Genomic DNA, 17,968 nt, shown 5'->3' on the forward strand with positions numbered 1-17,968 from the left:
CAATATTAGCATATGTTTAACTTTGATAAATTATGTGGTTGGGGTATATATTCCCTTGTAAATTTTTATTAGAGAATTAAAAAAGTTAATTAAAAATATTTTAATATTTTTAATTTACTTTTTAAAAATATATTAATATATTCATGACACTTTTTCTTTTTGAACGTGAAATATATGAAAATTTAGACCCGTTACTCACCAAACATTTGTTTAAAGAGAGAGAGAATGTGGTGTGCAAAATAAAAGAAATTCGCACATTAGTGTGGCATATGTTACACCAGCTCCCGTGCTTAAAGTTAGCTAGGAAGAATTTAGTATATCATGGATTTTAAGAATTAGAAAAGGGTTCGGGAAGTAGGAAGAAAAGTGTTCATACACCTTTCCATGAGGGTTTCATTTTGATTCCTTTTAGAGTTCAGACAAAAGAGGACCAAGATCACACGAACTAGGAAATCGTAAAAGCATGCCTCATACGAGGCATACCAAGAATGTGACTTCGACCCGAGTTTCTCTTCATTCTTTTAATTGTTGGCCTAAGTCCCTTCATATTTAGTCTATTTTACTCTGTGCTCGGTTTCTTTTTTAATTTAATTTCATCTTTGATATATACATATGTTTTTTTTTTTTTTTTTTAGAAATATATACATATTATCCCAAACAAATGTATACCAAGTGTATAGGAAGACATTCATAATAAGCAATTCATGATAGTAGTGATGAACAAACCTACCAAATATATATTTGTTCATAGCTAAATTTACTATCACAATTTCTGAAAAAATAAAACAATTGAGAACATAAGATTTGGAACAAAATATTTAACGACTGAAATGACATTAATAAGATAATTTAGGAAAGTCAAAATAAGATATCAACCATAATTATACAACATCTACACTTACTAGGTTTGGGGTAAAGGTAAGGATATTCTAGTGGTTGTCGGGATCTATAACATGTAAGAGCGGAGATTCAAATATTTATCACTTTGGTTGAAATATGTATTAATCAATTGAATTATACTCAGATCGACCAATTTTGAATATAGTAACACATCACTCTCAAGATTCCCATCATTCGGCCAATTCTACAGTTCTTAATCTCGACACGACCCAGAAATGGCTTTCTAAAGCTTCATCCCCTTATTTATTTACTCTTTTGAAGTCACTCTACATTGCAGCAACATCTTCTTACAGCAAACTTACACAGCCATTTACAATAACACTAATATTTCATGGTTTCAACCGTTTTCAGAGGGGGCCAAAAGGGAAAAAAAGGATTGTATATTTGATATTTGTACATAACTTATTAGTTTTATTCGGTTAGTTTAGACAGCAAAAACAGGCTACCAGAGGACAGGAATACTGAAGCAGCTAAGCAAAGCAAATCACCTGGAGATTGTATAGCCGCCTTTTTACTCTTGTCAAAGAACCCGATTAGAAGCAGCATCACTATGACATGCCCGAGCTTCGTTTTCAGCTCGTTAACCGTCGTTATGTTCATCCATTTTGGTCGTTCCTACAAAAATACCATTTAACATAATCGAATATGAGCTAATCTATACGCGTTTCGGTGAATAAACAATGTTAAAAAAACCACCTTTCATCCGTATGTTACATTAAAGTAACAATTTAGCCCTAAACTTTATTAGGCAACAATTTATTCTCTACCATATAAATCGGGTAACAATTCTATTATAAAAATTAAAAGAACTCATTATACGAATTTTCACCACGGACTAAGTCATGAAAAAGTTTAAACGAAAAGAATTAATTCATTACATACTAAAGTTCAAAGACCGAAGACCGAAGTGTTGAGATCGACTCACCTTTAAAGTGAACAAGCCAAATAAATTGGACCTATGCTCAATGTTTCTCTTTGACAAAGTCCGTTCAGTTCCAAGATGGCTGATAAACAGCTCATAGAGACCCGTCCCAAAGACGAGCATCACAGTTCCTAAGAGATACACATCTGCATACCATTTGAAGCAAAAAAGATTCAAAGATTCAAAGATAAACAGTTCTCAACATAAACTTGGCATCAGATCAAATTTCTTTTCTACAAAGATTCGAAGATATTTTTTCACAACAAAATGATGAACATTGAAAAAAAGATTCGACCGGATAGAAAATCGAGACAAAGATATTAATTCGAGAGTAATTCACGGTAAGTACCGATAGCCTCAACCAGCAACATTATTACTTTTCCACGATTTACAAAATATTCTGAGAACGATGCTGCTACATGAACACACCCCTGCATTTCAGTCATGTAGTATAAAATTAGAATATCAAGAAAGGCAGAGCAGATATCATTTATTTAATGAAAATCAAAACTAAAGGAACATCCATCAGCTTGTGGTGCTCATGGTTATTCAAGTACACCAATCTTGTGAGATCCCACATAAGTTGGGAAAGAGAACGAAGTATTCTTTATAAGGGTGTGGAAACCTCTCCTTAGCAGACGCGTTTTAGAAACTTTGAGAGAGAGCTGAAATAGGACAATATCTGCTAGTAGTAGACTTGGGCTGTTACAAATTTTCTGGAACTTAAAAGGCGAGTATACCATTTATTCTCCAACCAGGGCCCAATAATACAGAATCTTGAAAAAAAATCTCAATTCATAAATTCCCAACAGTTCTAAATCATTAAAAAGAAAAAGATTATCCTCAACAATATTATTAATCAACACTTTCATTTATAAATTTGTAAGTGAAACCAAGTGTATCTTAAAATAACAGCCTCATACAAAGAGCAAAGCTAAACAAGTCAGACTTATTGAAATGATGTCCACCTAACCATGCACAATCCTTACTCGTTATAACGAAATTTAAGAGGAATAACAAGGGCACAGTTTAAAGCACTGACATAACAAACCAAAGTCTTAAAAGCATGTTGGTCTGGCAAAACAAGTTGAAATGTTGACCACCTAATCGTTAGGAATCACGGACCTTCACAATAGTATGATATTGTCCACTTTGAGCATAAGCTCTCATGGCTTTGCTTTTGGTTTCCCCAAAAAGCCTCATACTAATGGAGATGTACTCTTTACTTATAAATCCATGATCAACCCCTAAATTAGCCGATGTGGGACAACTCTCCCAACAATCCTCAACACTTACCACATATCCGGAATTCATTATTAACGAAGTTCTTCTGTAGTAAGACAAAGTACCTTAAAATAACGGCCTCATACAATCCTTACTCTGTACTAGGAAATATAAGGAGATGAAATAAGAAGGGCACAGCTAAAAGCACTAACAGAACAAATTAAAGCCTAAAAACACGTCGGTATGGCAAAACAAGTCAAACTTATTGAAACGATGACCACCCATGACCCAACCACATATCCAGAATTTGTACCTATTACCACAACAGAACTTTAAACTATGGCAATCTCCATACTGTCAGACTTAAAAGGAAAAAATTCCAACTCAACTACGTCCATTCCCACCCTATCCGTCTCTTTCTCCCTCATCCCACTAATTCAGGACTTAATTTGAAAGTCATATTTCGACCCGGACGTTTTCGGGATGCTCCTAATAACCAACTAATGACAAGTGTTTTTCGTTGGGGAGATCCTATTTCAACGGGAATGGAAGTCAGAAAGGAAGGACGCATACAATCGTCAACAATTCAGTTGGAAAGAGATATTCGCAAATGTCAATTCGTCTAGGTTAGCTATATCCTTAGTTCACTGCACTCAATGGAATTTCAAGGAGCTCTGCTACCATCATATCTTTGTAAAGCAGACCAAATTTGTCAACTGAATCGTATTCTTAAAACGAAGAAAGTGTAGTAAGCAATTGAACTAAATAGAATGAAGATCTCATAACACACACAAACAAGACGCAAATCCTGGCATGTGACAACAGAATTATGTGTTAGAGAGCTGGAACTTAATCATCGTACCTTGATGAAACAGAGTATAGACCCAACCAAAGATCCAAAGACGCCCAAAAATGCCATAAATCGGCATCGATAAATGGCCTGAAATCCCATGAAAAAATATATTGTCAAACTACAAAGCTACTACTGAATTAACACCCATATAAAAATTAGACATGCACAACCTTTTCCAGGTCCTCCTCTATGATACCCGACTTTTCCAGTACCGACGTGCGGGATGCCATGCCAACATCGGATTGGATTGAAGGAGCAGAAGCAGCAGGAACATGAGGTCCTGAGCTGGCGGTTGCAAAGGCAGGAAATCTACGGCCACAACCGATAAGGTGGGTTTTATACCCAATAAAGCTATTGAATTTTGGATAAGATTGCAGGTACTGGTGGTAAGCTTGGATGATCATCGTGGAAGGTCCGACAGTGGTGGTTAGAGTTCTGGAAGGGCCACTAATCAACGGTGGAGATGGTTGCATGGTGGCAGCCGGAGATGGAAGGGGAGAGGAAGGTTTCAAACATCAAAGAAGATTGCCATACAGCGGCGCCAGCCACTGAGGTCCGAGGAAATGGGAGTTGAGAAAGGTACGGATCATATGACTTAAGGGATAGGGGCCGAAGTTATGGGCCGAATTTAAAGTTGGATACTCCATGATTAGTTCGTTCTCTGTTTCATCACGGCACGTTGATATTGCCCGCGCTGAGGGAAGCGATTTTTCTTTTTCTTTTTTCCCTCTTTTTTCTGAATAAATTTTTATTTCTTCACTACTTTCCACACAAATAACAACGAATAAAAATGGTCTAATTATCTTAATTAAGGAATTTTACCATTAGAATGTATTTTTTATATTGTAATTAAATATTAAGAATTATATGTTCTTGTAAAGATTCAAACCACTAATTTACTTGGAGATTTTGAATAATTGTTGCTAGATTTAGCTTTGGATGATAATAGCAGAAATAGATTTAAAATCAGAAAAAAAAGCTTCAAGAAAGGGCGTGGAATGGGACGTTTTTTTCAATGAAATAAAAGGTGGCAAAACGACCTGCCACGTCAAAACTGCTTCAATATTTGCTTCGACGTGGCAGGTCGCGCGAATTGGGCTTCGTCGCAGACGACAAAATACCATCATTTTCGCGGTTCCTTCTACAACACGTGTAACCTACTCTCCTAAGCTTCCAGGAAACGCTCTGCCAGCCGACNCCCCCCCGCATCCGTCGTCACTTTATTTTTTATTTTAAAAAACTTCCTACTAACCCACATATGTAGAAACGTACCTATATTTTTTATTTATAAATTCAGAATTTCTAAATTATAAATTCAGGATGGTTTCCTAATTAACTAATAGTCAATGTGAAAGTTCTAAGATCGATGGTTGGGAGGAGTCCGGTATAGGCCAATAAATAATCATAGAATTATAATAAGAAATATATCTCCATTTATAGGAAGACTTTTGGAAGAGTCCAACTAATAAATGATGTACTTTATTCGAAGACTCTAGAAAAGGAATCAAGTCTCGATTGAGGAGAGAATGTTCGAGAGCTCTACAAGCCTTACTTTATCTGAGGAGAGGATTGTTGAGAATTGTTAGGTTTTATAAACAAGAAATACATCTCCATTGATATGAGACCGTTCAAATTGGACAATATCATAGCATTTTAAGAATTTTAAGAGTAATGAATTCCTAACTATTAGGAGCTTTTCCTCATGATGTGCTTGATCGAAAATTCTGTATCGCTACCCTCTCTTCCATTCTAATGATAACCACCAATACTGTACATCCATTCTCGGTATCATTAGTGATTATTTTGAGGCAAGCAAGATTACCACTTCTGCATGAATCATTTTGACCTCTACAATTTCACCTACCTTACCTTAACAGATTCTTTTTCTTTTCTTTTCTTTTCTTTTCTTTTTTTTAACTATTACATGCTCTTGCCCCATCTTTTTGACTTAGTCAAAGAAGGTAGCGGTAAAGTGCGATGAAATTATTGTTAAAGTTTACGTCTCATACTACATTGATTAGAGAAGGAAACGAGGCGTTACTTATAAGGGTGTAGAAATTTCTACCTAATAAATCCGTTTCAAAATCTTAAGGGGAAGCCTAAAAAGAAAAGCCCACATATGACAATATTTGCTAATGGGGCTTGAGCTCTTATAAATGATATCAGAGTCAAACATCGACCGATGTGCCAATGAGGACATTGGACCCCAAAAAAGTAGATTGTGAGATTTCACATTGGTTGAAGAGAGGAACGAAGCATTACTTATAAGGGTGTGGAAATCTCTTCCTAGTAGACGTCTTGTAATGGTGTGAAAATCTCTCCTTATAGACAATTCGAAAGAAAAAGTCCAAGAAAGACAATTTAAATCATTTAAATGGAAAGAATCGTCTGATATTTAAAAGCTATTACCTGTTGTAGCATTCAGATGTCCTTCCATTCTCCTGAAAGCTGCGAGGCTTTATATTTAAGATAAATCCTCTGTGTCTGCATTCCAATTGGTGGTAACGGGCAATAAGAGGAACAGCTAGAAAATTACAGTATAAGTTAGGTATTTTACCTTCTAAAGCAAAGTATGTAAAAAAGAGAGAAATTCAGTTGAAATAATAGGTCCAATTATTATGTATCATTCAAGTAATGAAACAAGTTACTTTTAAAAATACCAATGATAATTAAACGTACAAAGAAGTCATCTAGATTAATGTGAAAATGGATCTCTGAAAATCTTAGGACCAAAAAAAAAAAAAATGAAAATAGCTTCAAATGATTCCACTCACAGAAAAAATCAAATATATGTACGTTTAAAATAGGTATTTCTACGCCTTTATTGGAAAATTTGGAAAACAGTCCTGGCACAAACAACTTTTTGGTTCCTAAGCTCTGTATATAGTCATTAATTCCTGAGTTTCAAAATTTTAGATTCTTACCTTCAGTTTTGAGTTATAGTTTCCATTTAGTTCTTGGTTTTAGAATTTTACATTTTTATCCGTATGTTTTTCACTATGAATACTTACTTTTAATCCTAAGTTTTAATGCTTGTTTGAATTAGTTCATAGAAAATGAATGTAAATGACCAAAAGTGAGCATCAATGAGAACTTTTGAGTAAAGGTGTACAACTTGAAATATAAAATACTAAATCCACTTTGAGATTGGCCTCGTACCAATGGAGATAGTATTTCACACTTATAAACCTCCCCTTAATCGAGGCTCGACTCCTTTCTTTGGAGCCCTCAAACAAAGAACACCCTTCTTTCGACATTTGAGGATTTTATTGACATGACTAAGTTTAGGGCATGACTCTGGTACCAGGCTCTTATACCATGCTAAGAATCACGGATCTACACAATGGTATGATATTGTCCAATTTGAGCATAAACTCTCCTGGCTTTATTTTAGGCTTCCCCAGAAGGTCTCATACCAATGGAGATAGTATTCCATACTTATAAACCCATGATTTTCCACTCATCAACGTGGGACTCACTCCCAATAATCCTAAACAAGTTTTGAAATCTAAGGACCAAATAAGAACTAAATGCAAATTCAAACATAAAAATGTATATTGAAAAACTATACTCAATAATTTTTCCTAAAATGTATCATAGCAAAGAAAAGGTTATGACTACGGTTCTTAAAAACAGAAGTACAAAAATAAAATAAAATTTGATACTATATGTTTCCGATCTAATCAGTATAGTTGATTTTAGCATTAATAAGGATCCAATAAATAATTCTGCAGATATAATTGAAGGAAACCATCACTCGACAAAGCTTTGGATAAATTCTCAGATAACAAAATATGCTCTAACAGTAGTTCTTTAGTTTTTAGATGCGTTAAAAGAAGGAAAGGAAGATACCTAAACCTTCGCCGCCCATTGCAACGACTTTTTGATAAGTTTGCATTCCTTCTTCAGTGTTTCTCCTCGGCCATGTCTAAAATTGAGCTCTGCAACACAACAAAGTGGTTAAGAGTGATATCAGCTGCCGATTCAAATATACCTTTTCCTTTTTTTTTTTTTTTTTTGTTCTCTTTCGTGTGACTCAATTGCAATCCGTTTATGAGAAATTGCATCGATCTCAAATGCCACCAAATTTCTTATCCAGCCTAAAGCGGCATACTCATCCCCTGATTTGGATTGCCGGCATAATCTGTGCTGCCATAGCCCTAGCAGTGATAATCGCAGGCATCGTCATTTTCATCGGCTATGTAACGATCCGCCCTAGGGTGCCTACAATCAGCGTAACCGACGGACATCTCGACAGAATCCGAAGCAGCAGAACCGGCTTGCTTGAAGTCCAGATGAAGATCGTCGTCCGAGCCGAAAATCAAAATGCTAGAGCACACGCAAGCTTCTCACATACCGATTTCGTCCTTATCTTCGACGGCATAGAAATCGCATCACTGGTGGCTCACCGACCGTTCAAAGTGAACAAAATGAGTTACCTGGATTTGCACTTCTTAGTGGAATCGTCGGCGATTCCGCTAAATCCAACGCAGATGCAGCATCTAGGCTGGTCGCTGAAGAGGAATCTGATGCAGTTCGATCTGAAAGGAAGCTCGAGAACTCGATGGAGAGTGGGAGTTCTTGGACCGCTGAAGTTTTGGTGCCGTTTGAACTGCCATCTCAGGTTTTACCCGCGCAATGGAAGCTACATTCCCGCGCCCTGTTCTTCGAGGAATAAGTAATTTGCAGAAAACTTAAAATTTTAATTTGGAAATTTTAAAAGAAACAAATCTCCGCCGTTCGTGAAGATCGGGCTAGTATAAGTACGTATAAACCTCAGATTATTGTTAGTATCTTTTTTATTATTATTATTTTATTTTCCAAAATAATATCTACGCTTTTATTTTTATTTTTTTCCAACCCTACCGTACCTTTGTTAGATGAATACGACTCTCCACATTGGTATGATATTGTCCACTTTGAGCCTGAGCTCTCATGGAATAGTATGATATTGTCCACTTTGAGTATGAGCTCTCATGGCTTTCATCCCTAAATTAGTCGACATGGGACTTCCATCCCCTACCATACCTTTGTTAGATGAATACGACTCTCCACAATGGTATGATATTGTCCACTTTAAGTATGAGCTCTCATGGCTTTCATTCCTAAATTAGTCGATGTGGGACTTTACGCTCTACTTTTAAAGTTCTTTGTTCGACATTTGAGAACTCTATTGACAACGCTAGGTTTAGGGCTACTATGTTAGATGAACACGACTCTCCACAATTGTATGATATTGTCCACTTTGAGCATAAGCTCTCATGGCTTTGCTTTGGGATTCCCCGAGAGGCTTCATACCAATAGAAATGGTATTATTTGATTATAAACTCATTATCATTCCCTAAATTAACTGGTGGAACTTTCATCCAACGACCTTAAATAAGGTTATTATGAATATTAAAAAATTTCGAGGTTTGTCTCTAAGGTAAGTAGTGCATTGTGATTTGTGAATATTTTATATTTTAGTTTTGTCAAATTTTAATTACATGGTAGATAAATATATTTTTTAAAATAAATAAATGACAACCCGACAAACAAACCCAACCCAACTCAAAAATTGGGCTGGGTTATGAACTTGTGGGTTCCACGAGTCACCCACCCAACCAACCTGAATACAGACAGGAATATCGTCTATGCTATTGTTTACGTTGCATTCAAATGAGAGCAGTCAACTAGCCCATATTAATTTATAAATATACAACTAAACCCGTACATTTTGGATTAGATTATGAATTTACGTGGGTAGGGTTGGGTTTAAATAAATTATGAGTTCTCGACTATATTGGGTTGAATCACTTTCGTGTACCCATCGGACGACAGCCCTTTCGGGAGTTTCTTAGGGACCGTTTCACTCTGCGTAGATTGACCGAACGTAGAAAGCCTCCTACGGGCAGACAATCGTGTATTTCACAGGATTTCTCGTTACTCATGTCAGCATTCTCACTTCTGATATCTCTAAATGTTGTCTCCAAAAATTTTCCTCCATTGACATAACCTAAATTTATTATTAATTTTAAAATATTATAAAAAAATTATTTAAAAAGATATTTTTTTCAAAATATTTATAAAAGTTGAGTTATAAATTTTAATTAAATATTTTAAAATAAGTTAAAAGAGATGAAATGGCATTTTATTATTATTATTATTTAATTAAATAAATGGCACTAACAATCGGAATTAACCTAACCGCGAATGGTTAAATTTCCCTCCAAGATTCATCGCCATTTCTGGTCCGTGTCAATCATGGAGTTGCTTCCATGACCAGTTGCCATTTTCTCGTTCAATATCAAAATTCTCTCGCATGCAGAGTTTCTCTTTCTCTAGCATTACCTTTTGGTTGCGATTCTCTCGTGCTTTAATTCGCCTGCATTCTCCTTTAACTGTAAGCTTCTTGCTTCATCGTATCGCTATTATTAACTCGCTTTCATTAATTTCCTTTACTCTTTTGATTTGCATCGTTTTTTGATCCATTATGATATAGGAATGATGTATTTAGTATAAACACGAAACAATCGTACTCTATATTTAGGTTCGTTCGGTTTGTGTGTGATGTATGAAAATTTGAGAGGTGGAAGACGAAGAAGGAAGGGAAAATTGATGGACGGGACACTCGATAGTTCATTTTCTCTGATATAATCACGAGAAAATGTGTTGGACGTTTTTTTTTTTCCAACAATCTTTACTCGTATCTGTCGCTCTTTTTTCAGTGAATTCAATTTAGTACGTTTCAAATAATCAATATTATGGTTATTAATTGCTTATTCTTAAGAAGATTTTGAGTTGCTTTGTAGAAAGAATCTTGTGTAGAAAATTATTTTCAGAACCCTATAAATTTTGTTTTGAAATAGAGCAGTTTTGTCTCTGCCCCCTGTGTTGCACTCTGAAGTTGGGAACAACATTTATGTTATTATAAAGTTTTGAGATTCGATTAACAATATGGTCGATTATCTTTTTGTTCTCATGAAATTCTGTGCCAGATTGGGAAATGATTGCGTCTACCACACAAACTAATGTGCAGCTTTTGAGGAAATTTGGTATTAATTTTTTACCTGCTTAATTGATATCAAGATTTATTATGACTTTCATGGGTCCAGTTTGGTTGAAGGGTTTTGTTTGTTATGCAGAGTTACAGCCTTCAGGAAAAGTTGTTGGCATGTAGTTTAGCAAGAAAGGTAGTGGTAGTGGTACTGGTGGGTTCAATGGCCTTGCTTTCTGAGTTTCTGAATATCACAATCTTGGTCACGAGATCTTTCTCGTTTTTCATACGTACGTGCTCATTTATCTTTAAAACCTTTGTTGTTGTTGTTGTTCAAACTTGGTTGGAGCTGTTGAAGACCTTGGTCAGTTTTCACTTGAAAATATTTTGGACCACTTTGATGTGGATAATTGCGTTCGTCTCTCTTCCTGGACGAATTGTAGTTGCTTTACAGAGGGAAAGGCAGGTTAGCCTTCTTGACCTATTGTTTACTGATTGCCTTATGTTCTTGTTCACTTATGATTTCTGTGTTTCTTTGGCTTTCTTTTTTCTGTTTTGGTTCTAGATATGTCTCTTGAGAAAAATATGTTCAAAGAAAATATTCTTCAACCTACTGTAGTCGTTTTAGACTTACATTTTTATATGCAACATTATGGTGATTGTCGTTTGCTTGCGTGTAGCAGTTAGCTGGGTACTCAAAGTACACTTACATGACACATTTTTACAAGTTTTCTAGCTATAAATGGATATGGTATTGAAGTGGTAAAATTTGAAAAGATCAAATAATTACAATTGTAACCAGCGATCGGAATTTAGTTGGGAATCCTTAATATTCATAGCAGAAAAATTATGTCAATAAGGTTTTCAGAACTTGGAAAGGGATGAAGAAACTAACCATTGAGTTCTTTGCAACGTGAGTTATTGAAACAATAATTTGAACTTTTTTTTCAATTATTACCAGTCAACTGGAGAGTTATTGTTCAAGCATTTGTTTATCCATTTTTCTTTTCTTTGTCAGTCTCATATATTTTTTGTATGATTACAGCAGAAAGTTCCCATCAATGAATTAGATTTTGTTCCAGTATTGTCTGTTGGTGGCTTTTGGGATCTCTACTATTCATGAAGTAATTGGAGTATTGGAGTACCAAGTAGGCTGCTTAGACTTATTCTGGTCATTTATGAATTAGATTTTTTTTTCTCGATAGTGACTGATTTTGTGCAGTTGCAACAAAATTTGCAATTTCTGGAAATGAGTTTGAAAATGTTGTGAGAAAGAAAGGAGTTCCAAAAACATTTTCAGGCTGCTACGAAAGAGCAGAAGGTGGTGGAATTGATGTTGGATGAACTTGAAATGATACATGAAAAGGCGACCGACAAAATTTCACACTTAGAAAGTGAGGTAATGACCTGTCATAACTTCTTTAAGCTCTAGCTGCTGTACTAAATCCTGCCCTAAATGTCATAATTACATTGTGGAAGATTGAAACTGAGAGTCACTTATCATAGTTCTGATAAGAAGTGGACAGAGGTATATTTGGAAAGACGATAATATACCTAAAGCAAGATTGATCGAACTTTTAGAATCTGGGTTAAAATCTGGTCTCCGCTCTCTTAGTTCTGAAGTATCAAAAGATGAAGATGATAAAGATGTCGCCAAAACTCTTGATGAACAGAGAGAGATTGCGATTTCCCGAAGTCTATTCAGTACCTTGTTGTCACTTTTGGTTGGAATGATTATATGGAAAGCTGAAGAGTCTCACTTGTGCCTGGTTATGGCACTCTTGTTTGTGGTTAGCATCTCATTAAAGAGCGTTGTTGAGTTTTTCACGACCATAAAGAATAAACCTGCCTTGGATGCTGTTGCTCTTTTGAGCTTCAACTGGTTCATACTTGGAATACTTGCTTACCCGATGCTGCCAAATATTGCTCGTTTGCTTGTTCCTCTGACCTCGAGGTTTGTTGGACAAATAGTGGAATGGTTTGGTTTCTCCATTTTCTGATCCATTCTAAACTACTTCCTGCAACTCGAGAGGTACATCACCTAATCCCATTAGACATTGGATCATAAAACTTTATCTTCTAGTCGTGAATTTTCCACGTAGCATGCGATACATAGGAGTTCAAAAGTTGTTTATTCATCTTTACCATGATCTCAATGTGAATTTTCAATATTGTTTATAACTTGTACATTGGTTAGACTATCTACTTTAATGTAACTTATTTATTTGTTCACTTCTTCTCTGACTATGAGTGATCCGTTCTCACGTCTTTCCAAGCTTTATGCAATTGATTAAGTTTCTATATAGAAAGCCCACAATTATGAGTCATCACATTTGGGGACTTTTATGATGTATTGGGCTCTATCATTGGATCAAGCCGTGGGTGCTGATGCTCATCTTCACTACCATAATTTCAGCAGGTAAAGCAAACAAACTAGTTGGATATGTATTTAGTATTTATTTGACTTGTCTTCTAAATATTAGAAAGTTATTTACTATCTATACTTTAGTTGAATATTCAACCAATGCATATTATGTTGAGGATTATTGAGAGAGTAGTTCAGTCTCACGTGGGCTAATTAAGAGGAAGATCATGGGTTTATAAGTAAAGAATACTATCTCCATTGGTATGAGGCATTTTGGGGAAGCCCAAAGCAAAACCATAGAGTTTATGCTCAAAGTAGACAACATCATACTATTGTGGAGGTTCGTGATTCCTAACATATTATAAAAAAAACATACAACTCGGATAATTATTGGATACGTATTGAATATTCTGAATAGTAATACACATACATTAAAAGTAATACACTTCGAGAGTAAGATAAATCTAAGTCATTTTTAGTTTTTTTTTTTTAAAAGGTTGAAGTCGTGTGTGCTTTTGCTGGCCTACATGGGTCGGGTCGGGTGGTTGTTGTTGACAACCATAGCTACCATATTATGAAGGCCTTTCTTCCAAAGAAATGAGTATAACCAATCCCAATGGGACTTTAAATTGTTGTTATAATTGTTTTGAATGGAAGGACAGATGTGTGGCTGGGGCTGTTCATTGAATAAAGTCCACAGTTTTGTCTTAAGCTTTAGACTCAAAAGTGGATTCTTCTTGATTTAGGTCTGTGCTTTGATTCATTAAATGTTTGGTTTTGGATGCTTGGCTTGTATTTTGCCACATTACTTTGCCTCTCATTGTCTTTATTCTTGCGATATTGGTTGGCCGACTTGTCAGTTAAAATGCTCTGGGGACCAGTTTTTGTTCTTTATTACTCTTTGCTAATAAGCACAATATTGGAGATAACTCCTTGATACTCTAAATTATTGGTTGAGTTGAGAAGTGTCGTAATCAGCTAGAAGTTTTAACTAGATGGTGATGCTTTGCTAGTTGAACTTGGTCGAAATATTAGTTCCTATTCGATAGGGTTAATTGTGTCATTTGGTTCTTGCATGGTACACCATATTGCATAAGGTTTGAATTGGGTTTAGGCTAACGTGTTATATCGTGGTCGGTCGAGGATAATACATGTTTCAAAGGAAAAAAATTCTATGGTATCACTATTGAGTGTTTACATAATGTTTGAACTGTGTTTAAGCTGACGTCTTGTGTTGTAGTCAGTCGAGGATATACATGTTACGAAGCGGAGAAATACTCTACGGTATCACTATGGAGTGTTTAAACGAGGTATCATTGCCTTTCATTGGTTATTATTGTATATGGATTTGACTGAACTTTTTAGGTAAATTACTCACTCAACCATATTATCGAGAGGGATTGAAATCTTTTCATACTAGATTTGCATAATATTTAAAAGAAAGGCCTTGAATAAAATTAGTTGGTAGGGTTTACATGGGTCAATGTTAAAATTAGTTTATTATTGTTAGCCGAAGTCGACTCTCCACAATCGTATGATTCTGTCCACTTTGAGCTTTAATGGAGAGAGTATTCCTTGATTATAAATCCATGATCATTCTCTAAATTAGCCGAGTTAGGACTTTCATTCAACATCTCCCCTCGAACAAACTACACCTCTCCTTAATCGAGGCTCGACTCCTTTTTCTTTTTGGAGTCGACTCCTTTTTCTTTTTGGAGTCGACTCCTTTTTCTTTTTGGAGTCGACTCATTTTTCTTTTGGAGTCCTTTATTTGACATTTGAGAATTCTATTGACATGGTTAAGTTTAGGGTATGACTTTGATATCATGTAAGACGAACACGATTCTCCACAATGGTATGATATTGTCCACTTTGAGCATAAGCTTCCATCGTTTTGTTTTGGGCTTCCCCAAAAGACCTCATACCAATAGAGAGAATATGAGAGAATATTCCTTGATTAAAAATGAAAAGTTTGGCATAGTTCAGGTTGGGTTGGGAGGGCTGAGTGATGGGAAATTTGATTAAAGTTTCTGGTCCCAAATTTCAAAGAGGGAGACTGAAAAGTCAATAGGTAAAACAAATGGGACAGAAATTGCTATGTGAATTGCTTGACAACTTCCATCACATTATTGTATAGACCCTTTCAAAGTCGTCATTTTTTTTTTCTTTTTCCAATTTTTCTTTACAAATATCTCTGACTATTGCATTCAAAGTTCATAAATATAATTTGAAAAAAATGTATTATTTGTTGTTTTTAATTTATTTCTTTGGCTGTGACAAGTTAGATCATAATTGTGTGTATATTTGTTGCTTAGAATTTTCTTACGAAAGTCTAATCACGCTCATACAAATACTAGGTTTTTTTTCCGAACAATTTGAACCCTAATCCCGATAAGTTAGTTTAGATATTAACAAGTTCTTATAAAATAGCTTTTCATCATAACTATCTCATAATAAACAAGTACTGATGTAATGTCCGGTGCTTGACTATGATTTAGAATTTAGATTTTGTATTCAATAGCTTCTATATTCCTTTGTGGCAGGACTATGTTACTTACTTGACTCAAATTGTTTCTAAAGGCGGAAACTATTCTTATGGATCAATACAAGTCGTTTTACATATATGTTTTGTTTAACATAGAATTGTTCCTAGCTTTGTTACGAAGGTTATCTGATTGAGTCGCTTGAAAATAAGCTATACTTTATTGGTTCTTTTAAATTTATCTATAATTTTGTATTTTTCAACATTATTCTTATTTAAATATGATATGATTTCTTTATTGGGTGAGAAGTAGGAAATTTTCGTGTTATTCTTATTTAAATCGTGTTATTCACGATTGAATTAGGTATTGACAATATTAATCGACTAATTTACCCTTTGTTTGATTGATTGGATTAATTGATTGGATTAGTAACGTCTGTTTGCCAAGTCTAAAACCCGTGCATTCACCATATAATACAAAGAAGTTTAAAGATCTTGTAAGGTGGGAATATTTGTTTGTTTGATCTTATAGATCACAAAAATTATTTTTTTCTTATATAGTATATTAACTTTGAAATTTCATATGCCTTTAATTCTTTTGACTTAGAATTTTTTTATTTCAATAATGACTTAGTTTGTCATAAACATTTTTTAAATTTTAATAAAAACTTCGAAAACTAAAAGAAAAAATAATCATTTTTTGAAATTTTGTTTTTATTTTATAAAATTTGCTGAAAATTCAAATATTGAAAATTAAGCATGAATTATTGAAAATTATTGATCCTCCATGAATTTTGTAAATAAAATATGCCATTTTAGATAAGAGAATCTTTACAATTGAAATCCATGTGGTTAAAGAATAGTCAGTCAATTCTGTGGGACCCATCCTTTTAAAAATTAAAATATTCATATATTGACTGTATTTTACAGGCACACACAAGAATATTTGGTAGTCGTCTTTACCTCAAATATATCAATTTTTTTTTTTTTTTCTACTTATATTACACACTAAAGTTTAACAAAAATGGTATTTTTAATTTAAATAATATTAAATTATATCCAATTTTATAATAAAAATATATATGGTTGTCTCCACTCCACGTTATTTAAAATTCTGATTATAATTTTAATAAACTTTAAATCTTATTTTGTAATTTAAAATTTAAAAATTTTGTTGTTTTTTGTCATACAATTATTGAGTTGAGTTAAAGTTTAGTAACAATAATAACAATAATCAATTAAATTGAGTTTAACTTAATTTATATTCTTCAATACGATACATCTAATATTTACGATAAATATAAATTACCTAGGCCTTCTAAAACACGACATTCGAGCAATGTCAAAAATCAAATCGTGTGAGGTATGCAATTTACTTTCAGAAAATAATAAACTGATAAAAATAATTTGCGTAAAAAGTAATTATAAACTTTAAAAATATTCTATTTTGCCCTTAAACTAATAATAAAAAAAAGAATACCATTAAATTATTTTCCTCTGGCTTCTTTTAGAAAACATATGTAGAGAGATTTTTAAAGAGAGTTTTGGTGAAGAGATTTTGCATATAACTATCGGGTAAAGAGAAGTTGACAACTAATCATATCCCCTATAATACATTTTGGAGCATTTTAGCCCTTGTAGGTGTAAACACAATTTTGGTGAACGGTCGTACACCTCCGTGTTGACCCATGGACAACACATTTTAGACAAGCAAGACCGGGATATCTGTCATGCAGCCGTTGACAACACGAAAACTTTGAATATTTCACTTCAAAAACAAAATTAAACTTTCGAAAAATTCTTTAATACTCTTAATAATTTTCTAGGTTTTTAAATAAAAAAAAGTTTACTTTTTAAAGTTAAAATATTTCGAAAATATTAAAGATTTTATTAAAATACAGGTAATAAAGATTTTTAAAAATTTTTAACTTTAAAAAGTTAAAAACTTTTTTTTATATATAAATTTAAGAAATTACGTATTTTCTTTTTTTTTTTTAGAAAAAAGAAAGTCTAAAAAGGTAAAAAGAGTGGGACACGTCATCATGTAGCATTAGCTGGACAAAGCTGTTTCCAATTTCTTGTCATTTCTCCCAAAATGATTCTTATTCCATATATTTATCAATTCTCTATTTTCTCTTCTCATTTTTTATTATTATATTAAATATGCTGTCTTATTCTCATCAATTTTAGCATTACCTTAATTTAAAAAATAAATAAAATTAAAGAAATAAATCGAAATTTTAAAT

The 17,968-nt window shown here is 33.9% G+C and overlaps 2 protein-coding genes across 2 annotated transcripts; one reads left to right on the forward strand and one right to left on the reverse strand.

Annotated features, from left to right (window-relative positions):
* Nucleotides 1–817: 817 nt before the first annotated feature.
* Nucleotides 818–4,634, reverse strand: LOC111787566. The gene is made up of 5 exons (XM_023667576.1): nucleotides 4,070–4,634; nucleotides 3,909–3,986; nucleotides 2,172–2,253; nucleotides 1,826–1,968; nucleotides 818–1,515 (listed from the first exon to the last, which is right to left on the reverse strand). Exons 1-5 carry the CDS (start codon nucleotides 4,370–4,372, stop codon nucleotides 1,312–1,314), a joined length of 810 nt encoding a protein of 269 aa, XP_023523344.1. The 5' UTR covers nucleotides 4,373–4,634; the 3' UTR covers nucleotides 818–1,311.
* A 7,511-nt stretch (nucleotides 4,635–12,145) lies between these two features.
* Nucleotides 12,146–16,002, forward strand: LOC111787648 (the record flags this gene model as incomplete). The annotated part of the gene is made up of 4 exons (XM_023667667.1): nucleotides 12,146–12,304; nucleotides 12,369–13,294; nucleotides 13,737–14,550; nucleotides 15,784–16,002. Coding segments are annotated over 2 exons (666 nt in total), but the record flags the coding sequence as incomplete, so codon positions are not given.
* Between the last annotated feature and the right edge of the window lie 1,966 nt (nucleotides 16,003–17,968).

Source organism: Cucurbita pepo, chromosome LG02 (assembly GCF_002806865.2).
Source record: "Cucurbita pepo subsp. pepo cultivar mu-cu-16 chromosome LG02, ASM280686v2, whole genome shotgun sequence".
Taxonomy (NCBI): domain Eukaryota; kingdom Viridiplantae; phylum Streptophyta; class Magnoliopsida; order Cucurbitales; family Cucurbitaceae; genus Cucurbita; species Cucurbita pepo.